Here is a 12,948-nt window from a genome sequence, read left to right on the forward strand (position 1 = left end):
AGAGTTCCCAATCTTATCCATATTTTGCTGTGGTAAAGATAAATGTATTCTTATCAATTCTTTAATTACAACAAAAAAAAAGAAAAAGAAAAATCAGTAGTTTACTTGTTAGTAAATTAGTTGAATAAAAATATACAATGCAAATGTTTTTTGTATGCCGAATGATCGAATATTTTTTTTTTCTGGTTATAAGCAAAAATTGATAATATATCTATCTTGGCTACAAATAAACATTAGTGTCACGGAATCACAAGAAATGTAAAAAATTGATCGAGGAATTTTCTTGCAAACAAATCTGAAGAATTATTCGTTTCATTTCATTTTGCACTTATTTTCTTTTTTTTTTTTTTTTTTTTTTTTTTCAAAAGAGAAAAATTTGCTCAAAATTCGGAATTTAAAAGTTAACTGAAATTACACAAATCGAATTATCAGACGTAACAATAGATAAGGTTGTTAAACATCTGACACAATTACCATATTTTTCTAAGATAACCTATCATAATTCTCTTAGAGTAACAATAAAAAGGATGATGAAAAAAAGAGAATGAGAAAGAGAGAGGGAGAAGGGGAGAGAGAGGGAGAGTGTTAGGCTGCAGTAAGTTACAAAAATTCAAATTTGCGCAATTATTATGAATCTTGAAATGTCCCAAAAAGTCGATATTTCTGCACCAATATCAATCATTACGATATTTGCTTCATAACTTATTTGTAGCAGTGTGGATTTCATCTTCGAAATTGTTTGTTGGAGTTGAATACATTTCAGTAGAAAATTAAATTGAAATGGTAAATGAAGTTGCATATCAATCTAAACTATATGTTAATATTTGAAATAATGAAGGTATAATATGAAGAAAGATGATAAAGTATTCAGAGAAGTAATTTTCATAATAATGATTTGATATATTTTGTCGGGCAAGTATCACTATTTCTTCTATTTTTTTATTCATTCTATAATTCAACTAATAACAGTAATGAAGGTAGCAGTAATTTTTAACTCATTGATTAACTGGTCAAAGTTGAAGTATTATCGGTAAAGCTAATTGCATAAAGAGAATTGGTACATACTGTTGTGTAATAAACCATTGTACGACAAACGATAATCATTTGAAACACTATACAACATACAAAGAGGAGGAGGAGGAGGAGGAGGGAAAAAAGCACTGGTGGATACAGAAGAAATGTTAGAGTAAATTGTAATCGGGGATGAAAAATAATTGGAATTTTATTGCTGAAGTACTGGAATCAATAATTCGCATATAAAGTTACAAAAGTGGGATGGAAGATTTTTTAGCCAAAGAAGTATAAATTTTTAGTATTGACAGTAGAGTTATTATATTGCATAACACTTTTACATATTTCACATTCATCATCTGTCAGGAAATAAAATTTTGCAATGCAGCAGATAAATTAAATAAGTAATATGGAATTGACAGGAATAAAGAATCAGTATATGGCATCACCAGCAATAACTACATATAGTTGCCGATCAAATAAACGAATATAAAATATTACGTTAAATATGTATATATATAATATGGAATATTAAGTTAAGGTAAGCGATAATCACTCCAACTGCTGCATAATGCCATCAAGAAAACATAGGTAAGAGTTGACCCTTGTCCACTCCTATCCTTCATTTCCTTTCTCCCCTCATCCGCCACATTTCTATCACAAACTTCGATGTCAATTATTTAACAATAAGTGAAAAAGCGTAAAACATAATGTTATCGAATGAAGAAATACATATTTTATACTATTTAACCAATCAATCTTAAAACAGTCTTACATGAATTAGAATTTTATGATTTAGAACAATTTACACTCTACGTATGGAATATTTGGAAGAAATGAAAAAGATAAATAGAAAAAGTTTGATTGAAAATTAAATCGATCCCGTTATTTAAACGGGGACACTGATATTATCGAAGTGGGAGAAAATAACTATTTCATACATATATTAATAATCTATGCTAACCGTTAAAAACTGGTGTTCCGGAAAGTGGAGACCTACTCGGAATACTCAAAAGTTTGGCAATGGAAATACCTATCAGAAGCTTATGAGAGTTTCTCGGGGAGAAAAATTGATAAGTAGTCCCGAAATTGCAGAAGGAAATTTTGTTTATTCAGTAGTTTTTGTCTTAAAGTGGCCATTGCGTCGTTGTTAATCAGAATAGATCAATACTACTATAATATTAATACTCTAAGATACTTTTATGTTCACAAAACGTTCATCAATATTGGACATCGGTACCAAAATAAAAGTCATAGAAATCTTTTACTTGGAACTCATTCCCAAAATTAATTTTGCATAATTTCGATAACTTTTTCTCTCCCACTTTTCAGTAAGTTAACGTCAAATGTTAACGTGTGAACGTCTTATACAATACAATTAAGTGCTACGTGCAATCAGTGTTGAAAGTGTTGCTTAATGAGCATAATCGAAAAAGTGAATCTTAAAGACAAATATTATTTTTCTTACACTCATTACATTTTTTGTAATTCACAGTTACGTAAGAATAACTTAGTTTTACAATTACACGAATAAACTAGTAATTCAGTTCTTGTCAACTTCATATCGCACTAAATTCCGAGATTTAAATTATGCGCTTTCGGGGAGTTTGTAATCAACGAGCGAGCTCCAATATGCAAATTGCCTGTACTACTGAAATGGACTTGAAATTAATTTTGGGCACTTCATTGTTCTTCTCGGTGTTAACCAGTACTTGGAATGTAAAGGAGCTAACGGAATTCTGGGTATTGCCTTACAATTGCACTAAATGAAAATCGGAAATGATAACTAAACTCGGATCCTGAAAAAGTAATCTCACAAACATTAAAAGTCAAGTAAATACTGCTAAGTTTCATCCTACAATCAAACCAGGAATTCCTAGAAATCGTCTTTTGGCGGAAAGAAATAATTCCGCTCTTTTTTATCTAAAGAATGCAATTAATACTAAAATGTAGAATATTTCCGCAAGGCGGAAATCTTGTATAATCCAAAAACTTTTTTCATTTCCAATTTATTCACGAATAATATTTGTTTTACACGACGCACTACACACTTAAAGAATAAAGATAACCAAGTAGTGAGATCTTATCAGACAATCGTACCAATGGAAAGATGAGAGATATGTTTGGCTGAGGTTTAGGTAATCAAGGAGTGTTTTTTTAGGTAATCTATGGATTAAATTATTTATCCGTCCGATAATTAGGGATTCCCGAACAGAAATAAAACAAGCTAAGTTAGTTTTATATCATCGATGGGATGAAGTGTTTTCATTCTCACATTTTTATCAAAGTACATTTTTATTAAGCAAAGAGTTTTCTACAACACGGAAATATACTCTCTAAGAATTAATTAATTACCAAAGAAAATGCAGAATGTGCAACAACTGTATAAAGTCATAAATCTTTAATACTAATATACTACTCTTATCAGTTCATTTGTTTTAACTGAACTAATTCAGTTGAAGATCACAAACTTTTACAAATATTAACATTTCAACATAACATCATTTGAACTTCCCTGACACAATCTAGTTTCATCACTTTGCGGAACCGAATTATTAACACACCGTAAAACTCTAGCTGCATCTATTCGTCGTTATCAAATCTTTGTCATCCTGTGTGAAGAATGCATCAACTTCAATAATACGTTAGTAGAGAAGACATTGTCGTAACTGATAAGTCAACAACATGAAAGAGGTGAAAATACTGCCAATAATAGGTTCACATACTTAGAAGAAAATTGTGGATAAAAATGAATGTTGAATAAATATTGTGAAAAAAAGATGCAATTATTTTAAAGAAATTTTAAACAGAACAAATCAGCATTTCACGGTATCCGTACCAATATGTTCTGAAATGCACCTAAATCATTTTAGAAACGAAAAAATCCTTTTGACTTGAGCTCTCCAAGATGTCGCTTTGCCACACATTTGTCAACTAATTCATAACGTGGAACACGCTTAATATCACCATAACCAACAACAGAAGGACGTTTCGACAACATACGTTCTGCTATCTTCTTGATATCCTTATCTGTTATTCGATCTGATAAATGCATACTTTTAAGACACGCGTCATTAAGTCCAACATAAACCTATTTGAATCAAATCTTGCCTTAGGTCAGAATACAAAGATCGACTTCTCAAAATTCTAAATTAACATCGAAGAATTACAATTACATCAACGAAGGTCCGTATTTCAAACGAATATCATTCAAAATACATAAACACCAATTACCGATTTTTTCAACATATTCACTCGGTTTTCGCCGGTAACCATGCCCCAGAACTTGCCGAGCCAAATCTTCAAACATAACAGGTCGCACTTCTAAATTCATCATCAGCTGACTTTTCAACTGAGTTTTAGCCCGAGCCAATTCTTGTTTGTCTGCTCCTTCGGGCAGCCGCAAAAACTGTTCAATGATCACTTGAGCTGTCTCATCAATCTAAAAATTGATTTAAAAATGAAAAAAAAAAAAAGACTATGTACACATTAGACAAAAATTAGCAAATTATGCAGAAAATCGAACCCGTGATGGATCGCTAGATGCTTGAATGTGGAAAATTCCAGATTCTTTGTAAGCATGGTTATAAGCTGTCGCATTATACATCCAATGATACCTGAAATACGATATTTTGGGAAAACTTTAAAAACACATAGCAATAAATTTTAGGACAAAATAAAATAAACTCATACCTGTTTAAGACGTCAACGTATAACCTTGTGTACATTCCTTTACCAGGTCCACCAGCACTAAAACTACCTCCTCCTCCCATCAATGACTGTAGAACGCAAAAAGCTACAAAATCATCATCAAGATAACCGCAACTTTCGAAACCAATAACAAAGTGAGCAAGATTAGGATACGGAGTTGGACCAAGGGCTAGAGAGCTGAGATCCTTTGCAATCTGGAATGACAAATTTTCAGCCTTTTATGTCTTTAAATCATAACTATTTGAATCCATAGACGATATTTAGTAATATATTAAGGTAGTATGAGTCATGTGCGATAAAACATGTGGTAAAACTGAAACTGGCATACATATTAATAACCAAGCTTACAAGTTTTTCTCCACCCGTATATTGCGCAAGTGAATCATCTGGTGGAGGCATTTTTTCGAGAAGTAGTGACGGATCTTCCGCCCAAGCGGTTTTCGAATCATCGAAAAGTTCTCTAGATAAAGAAACTAAAGCATCATGATCAACACCAACACCTGCAAATTTTAAGAGTAATATGATGAGTACAATGCATTTGGTTGGAAAATTGTACCCATTAAACCATCATCGTATGAAAATTTTGGAACAAATGTTGAACATTTTAAAAAGTTGTGCTGTGAAGTATGTATTTATATTATAATAGGCCAGTTTATCAGATGTCTAATCATGATAAGATGCTTACATGGTATCACCAGTAAGAAAAAAGACTCAGCAAAAAATGAGACGTTTAAAAAATAAAATATTTACCGGCAACTACTATGCGGTTTGGTTTATAGTACTGCTTCATGAATGTATAAATATGTTCTTGATTTATGTTCATTATGTTTTCCTCGGGGCAATATCTGGAGAAACCCAGAGTATTACTGTTATAAGCTGCCTGCAAAAAGAAAAGTTAATAATTCATACCTTACAGAATGACAGTTTAGCCTAAATCACATGGTTTCAATTCACTGCATTTTAGCTCACACAAAATTGGTTTACTTTTATTAATTCGTCAAAATATAAAAAAATTACAGCATGTATCCAGTCGGTAAGTAAAGGCTCGCATTCTAGTTTTGAATTCATATCTTTATTTTCGAAATCAATAATTAATCGAGCATCTTCTATCTGTAAAATTTTGTCATATTATTCGAGTGTTACAAAGAATGCATGCAATCTTAAAAATTGCTCGCCTCAACAGCTTATATTTAATATTAAAATTTTACGTCATTTGAGTTAATAATTGGTCTTTGCACGGAATCAGCAATCAATCTTATTACATCAGAGAAACCATCGACTTGGCATGAAGATGCGTAAACAAACGTATCTTTCGTTGACTGACAATCAATTAAAGCACCACGCCGTTCTAACAAACGGAACAAATCCTCCTTACTTGGAAAAGATGGTGTACCCTAAAACAAGGCTTATCTAGTTCGATCATTTTTTTATTCTGAATATATCATTGCGTTTGCACAAAAAGCATTAGAATTTGTTCGTACTCCAATCATTCTTCACGAAATGGGGATAGTTTTTAATGAAGTGGCAGAAGGAGCAGGAAAGTTAAGTTTTCAGTGAAATTTGAACTGCAAACAAATATAGCTGCGTGAGTATATATTTACCGTAAAAGCTAGTTTTTCGATAAAATGAGAAGTGCCGAATGGATAGCCAACTTCATAACGTGAACCAGCGTCTATGGCAACTGTAAAGCCATTTTTAAAAATATGCCATGACAAATTACCAATTTTAATTTTAAAAAAAAGAAAAAAAAGTTAATAAACGTTGGAATCTAGCAACTGAAAAAAAAAAAGATAATACATGGACATAAAAAAATTCTACAAATGGAATATATCAGTTTCAGAAGACCTGTGTTCAGCCACACCAATTGGGTGAGTGCTGATTCTGTTTGAACTTATGCAGTTATATTCACTTGAAAAAAACTGAACAAACCTCCAACAGTGCAGTACATTCCATAGTGAGGTTCAGTAGCTACTTTAAGCCCATTTTCTAATAATGTTAATTTTGTATCGAATGGTTTAACGTCAGTTTGCTTTAAATATTTTGCTTCTGAAAGTCCTGGTACTGGCTCCCGTAATGACACGTTATTGACATCAACAGAAATCTGCAAAAATAGGTCCATAGTTGAAAACTTGAATCTTCCATACCAACTTACAGCTCCTTCTTTACTTTTAAAGATCCGATAAATTGCTTAAATGATTATGTGACTAATTAAATTTTACAATAAGAAAAGAAAACATACATCAAATTTTCCTATAAGTGGAGAAGCAGTAGCATAATGTGAAGTTATTGATCCCCTCTTCCCTTTCGAAGAGAAATTCCTGTAACAAATGATACCATTATATATTGTGCACATTTGATAAAATGCTAACATTTGAGTTTAGGAATGATTTAACAATAAAAATTGTCAAAGACAGAAAATGATGAGACTGTGCGTAATTAAATTTATTGTAGGTGGTACTTCGTTAGTATGACAAAAAAGCGTTCGGTGAAGGACAGGACAAAGAATCCCATAAATTATATTTAACTCGCAAAGTCTCTCATAATGCTTCTGGTAAAAATTACTCTAGAAATCCATCTACTGTTATCCAACGACATTATCAAACTGTAATTACAAGGGACTATATGAATTCCTCTACTTGATCCTATTTGAAATTGAAAATTTCAAGATTACCTTATATGCGACATTTCTTGCAGAACTTTTGACAAAATAGCACGAAATTTCGGCCGTACCATTGTCTAAATTTTGAAACAAAAATTTACTCTATGTAAATCAAGAAATGCAAAAATTAAAAAAAAATATTCAGTTCCAAAGTATCAAACACTGCCTTTAATTTAATATGTTTATAAAAGCACAGCTTATATCGTTATACTATGTAAAGCAATTATCTTTTATGAGAATGGCAAAATTATCAAGGTTTAACTCTCGAGGAAGAATAATTTTCCAACTTTTAAGAAAGAATAACACTGCAGAAGATTACGAATAAGAATGAACTTCAACAATCAGCTAAATCCTTTACAAACTTTAGCCATTGTTCCTCACCATCTAATAACATATAGACTAATTCTGTGACCGAGAACAGGAGATACTTCTATGACCTAAATTCTCTTTTACAGCCTGATAGTGTGAAAAATCTAAATGGGATGACACATGGGAAATGTTTGAAATTTTAAAGCTCTCAGATTTTGTCACCATTCATACATTCTCGAATATTTGGCTTCTAATTGACTTGGATGACAAATCTATCATCCATTTAGGCTTCAAGAAAAAAAAAAAAAAACGAGAAACAACAAAAGAACTGAAATCGAATTGAGAATAAAGACTTGCATAAAATTTAATGTACAAAATTTATAGAAATTAAATTTGGATTTAAATGGAAAGAAAAAACGAGTTCGAACGTGCGTGATTGTCTTCATTCTATCTTTCTTTTTCTAATTCATATATTTGCATATTGCTGTGTTTTTCTTTTAATTTTATTGTTAAAAAATTTGGATTATGATTTTATTTCCTACATTATGTGATGAAAGGAAAAAGAATTCACGATTTGATAACGATGAAAGAAGAAAGATCAGCAAATAGTACTTCTTCATTTGATAATGCATTTCAAACATTTGCTGTTTATTTTCTCTTTTCCTTTTCCAAGCGCTACTAATCATTCACTGGTGCAATAATAAAATATAATGATAATAAATAACAATGAGAAACAATGATAACTCTAATAATAATAATAATTTGATTATGTTCATTCATTATGATAACAATTTTATTATTATTGACAGCATATTGGATGATCACAAAATTGCAATCCAGAAATGATTCTAAATTAAATCATAAATTAGGTGATTATTTGGATCATATGTCTCATAAATATGTGTCAAAAAAAAAACGATAAACTGTCATTTTATATAATTTAATAAAAGAAACTAATAGAAAATTCTGAAAATAAATGTTTCAAAAGAGAATGATGAAAATGGTGACAATTTCATAGTCTAATTCTTCCTCCTATTTCTTTTCCTCAAATACATCCTTCGTCTTTTCATCATCACTCAACTAATCATTATATTCTCATTGGAAAAAAAACCAGTTTCAATGGCTCTATGGAATTTCTCTTCTTTTTCTTGTTGTATCATCACCATCACTATTATTATTATTATTATTATTTATTTATTATTAATCTGTATCATTCAGCATCACCATCATCATAATCATCATCACTATCACCGTTATCACTATCGTCATCACCATCATCATCATTATTATCGTCGTCATCATCATCATCATCCTTTCTAGCAATATTTTCAATCTTTTCCAATATTGTTTTTGAAATAAATTGATAATTGCTCTTAAATAGGTCAAGCATTTGTTTCATTTTCGAGACAACAAAAATTAGAAACGATTGATTTTATTTCATTACTGATATGTGTATTATTACTGTAACAGTTGTTTCTTTTGAGATGGCCACTTTTGCTACTTGATCCCATATAGAAATATTATGTTTTTATTTGGTATAAGTTATTCATCAGTTAGCTTACTGTTACTTTTTACTAAAACTTGTTATTTCCTAATTATAATGTAATGCATCATAGAATATTGTCTATGTAACGAAAAAAGTAATTGCAGAAAATTTTTGATTTCATTTTTTATTTATAATGATAAGGAAGCTTTAATAATGTAAAGATGCTGAACATCGACTGGAATGTAAAGGTTTGTTGTTATTTTGATTCATCATCTCTGCTACAATGTAGCATTAAAATTGAACCATCAAAAACATTTGAGATTTATCATCAGTTACTGACAGAATGATTTCTAATTTTTGCAAAAAAAAAAAAAAAAAACGAATGATAACAAAAAATAGTTTAATAATATTATGATTTACTGACTTAATTGATTATTAATGAATTTAAATTATCAACAATTTAATAGTTTGAAGTTAATGGTAACCAAGAAGTAGTTCATTAATATTATAATTTGCTGAATTAATTATTAACAAATTAATAGTTTGCTTATAATTTTCAATTTCTATACAAATTAATCAAACTCGAAAAAAAAAGTTAAAGCTATTTAATGAGATGTGCATGCAAGACATTTAGCAAAATTTACGAATAATTTCCTTGTTGGATTGGCTTCATAAAGCATATATTTGTGCACATTTCATTTGCATCCTCATTTTTTTATCGATCTGAAAAAAAAAGAAAACATTTTTCAATTCTATTAATTGCTATGTATGCCTTATGTCACTGCATTTCTATTCTTTTTTACAAATTTTAAACTACATTTTAGCTCATTTTAGCAATCGTTATTGATCAAATTTTGTTTAATTAACTTTACATTTTGCTCTATTCATATTTTACTATTATTATAGGATTAAATCGTCGTCTTCATAGCTGTGTATTTTAGTGCTAAATGATTTTGATAAATAAAATGAATTTAATTTAAACTCAATGAACAATAAGGTCAAATGATTCGAAATATAAGAAAAGGATAAAATTGTTCTTGCTTTAAAGGCTGATGAATTTATTACAAATTATTTATGCACAGCAGTTACTGGTATAAATAGAAGTAAGGAAAAAAAAAGATATAAAATGAAATGATCATTTGATTAGTATTTGGTATAATTTAGAAATTATAATGGTCTAAATTGATCAATGGTTAAGTAAATAAACATAGCAAATAAAGTTTAAAATTGTTTACTGATTCATTTATATAACGAATAATTTGTTGAGCTGTTGATCACCAATAAATTTTTAGAATTTACTGTTTCTCTTTTCATCTTAAATTCAATTATAACGCTAAAATTTTAAATATGAAATCTAAATGAAAAATATTTCATTACTAAGAGTGTTTTTTTTTTTAAATTCTTCACATTAAATTGTTTTTTTAAGCATGTCCACTCATAATATTTCAATGTAAGTTATTTTAAAGAAGAAATTCTGGTCTAAATAAATTGATCTGTGTTATTTGTTCCAAATTTAAATACTTATTCTATTTTAGAACATTTGTTCGATTTGTTTTCCTCAAGAGAAATTTTACATTTGTCATTCATTTCATAGAAATTAATTTAAAAAATTAATTTAAATTCCATTTAATTTTTTCTCCTATCCTTGTTCACATGAAAATTTTTCACTTTGAATGTTTAAAATTTAATAATTCAATGAATTTAGTCAAATTACTTGACTATTAACCAATTAATTACTATCATATTCGTTTAATCCTCAATCTACAGATTCACTTCTGAGCTTTTTTTTTATAAAAAAAAAGACTTCATCAATACTCTTATATCGAAATTAACATATTCGAGAAAAAAAAATAAAACAAATTCAGCTTTCGCTTCATGAAAACTAAAGAAATTCTAACTTTTTTTTAAAAAAAAAAATTAAAAAAGAAAAATGGAAGTAGATTAATATATATATATATATATATAAAGAAAGAGAAACTATTACTGTTATCGATTCAGAAATGCAAGATATTAGTGAATCTCAATTCGCTTGCACAAAATTAGCCAAACGAACATCATAAAGATTTGAGCTGTGTAGTGGAGATGTATGTTTGTAAAAATGGTTTTTATTGCTAATGTTTCTAATGCACTGATGATTTTCAATTTGTTGGCTATGTAGGCTAGACTAAGAGATGTTTACTTCATATAAAAATTTGCATAAGTCGAAAAAAAGGAAATAAGCTTTTGAAAATGATAAATTTTTTTTTTATCTTAAGTGTAAAATGAAATTTTTCATATTTAATTAAAATTTTATTGTTATCATTAGACTATATTTCCTTTAGCTATTTTATACTATCAGCATTAATCTTTTTTTTTTATTTTTTTAGTTGACATATAAAGGAAATTTCATCTCATCTTTTGGCTTCCTCAGTCTTTCTCTTTTTGTAATTTTAGACATTTCGATCTAAATTATTTCTTCAAGCAATTAATTCTATTTCTTTACTATTCTATTAAAAAGGTATTTTTAGCAAAATAATACATACCCATAAACATTAATTTAAAAGATTTGAAAAAATTTCTTTCATGATAATTAATGAATTCAGTGAATTCTACTCACTTCTATTATCATTATCACGAAACCAATTCATTCATATCATTATCATTCATTTATATTACTTAGAAAAAATAGTTGCTGATATATTACTATCAGCAACTATTTTTCAATCGTCTACTTTATATTCATTCTGAAATTTATAAGTCTATTGCTCTTTTTCATTGGTTTTGTTTTTTTTTTCTTTATATGAAAAAATTAATTTATCTTAATTTTTTCAATTCAAAAAAAAACATTTAATGATGAAAAAGTTTATTTCTTGATGAAATCTCAAAATATTTGAAATATTATTCTTCCAATCACTTCAATCGTATAAAATACTCTGCCACTTCACATTTATTTCATTTTTGTTCATAAAAGATAAAAATGATTGATTACACGCATCGTTTAAAAATAAATCAGTTTATATTCAATTTTTTCATCTTTTATTGCTCACTTATGACCATTTTAATTTCCCAAATATTTTTCCTTATTTTTACTTTTTCTTTTCCAATGTATAACTGTTTTTGAGTTGTATATAAATGTCACTGAAAGTTATTATAATAAACTTATATTCTTATAAGATTTCAGCTTAACTCCAAAATTCAATGTTTTCATTTTTTTAGCTTTTTCCTAATTTTCCTTATTTTGATTTTTATTTTACTTCTATTTTATTTTATTTTTTATTTTTTTTTTTAATGAAAAAAAGAAAAATTTATCATACAACAACATCTGCTTATTTCATTTATGTTTTCTTTTTGTTCACCATGAAATATTGTGAAATAATTAGTTGAATTTTTTTTTATTAAAAAAAATTATTTTTGAAACACATTTATCGATGAGACAAGATGTATTGCGCATAATAATAATTTAATTTTAATTTGATAGCAAAAATTTATCATACATATGTACTTATGATTGTTTAGATAGCACAGAGAAGAGCTGAGAGTATTTGCTGGTGAAAGTAAATAAAAATTGGAAAGATTTGATGGTATGACAGTGGCAAAGTTAAAATGACAACCACTTCCAGCATTTTATGAAATTTCATTTTTAACGAAATATTAACAATTTATTCAATTTCAAACAATCTACAGACGAAGAATATATTACGTGTTTCTTTTTCATTTTAACATCGGAGAGAGGGAGAAGCAGAGAGAGGGAGGGAGAAGGAGAGGGAGTTTTTTGGAAAGACACGACAATAGA

At 28.6% G+C, this 12,948-nt stretch overlaps 1 protein-coding gene across 1 annotated transcript; it reads right to left on the minus strand.

The window, feature by feature from the left end:
* Positions 1-3,880: 3,880 nt before the first annotated feature.
* On the minus strand, positions 3,881-7,455 carry Bma-mppa-1 (Peptidase M16 inactive domain containing protein; the record flags this gene model as incomplete). The annotated part of the gene is made up of 12 exons (XM_043074853.1): positions 3,881-4,053; positions 4,246-4,453; positions 4,538-4,628; positions 4,705-4,916; positions 5,071-5,222; positions 5,473-5,602; positions 5,740-5,832; positions 5,931-6,116; positions 6,324-6,403; positions 6,652-6,823; positions 6,962-7,040; positions 7,394-7,455. 12 exons carry the CDS (start codon positions 7,453-7,455, stop codon positions 3,881-3,883), a joined length of 1,638 nt encoding a protein of 545 aa, XP_042930787.1.
* Positions 7,456-12,948: the final 5,493 nt, after the last annotated feature.

Source organism: Brugia malayi (genome assembly GCF_000002995.4).
Source record: "Brugia malayi strain FR3 genome assembly, contig: Bm_v4_ChrX_scaffold_001, whole genome shotgun sequence".
Taxonomy (NCBI): domain Eukaryota; kingdom Metazoa; phylum Nematoda; class Chromadorea; order Rhabditida; family Onchocercidae; genus Brugia; species Brugia malayi.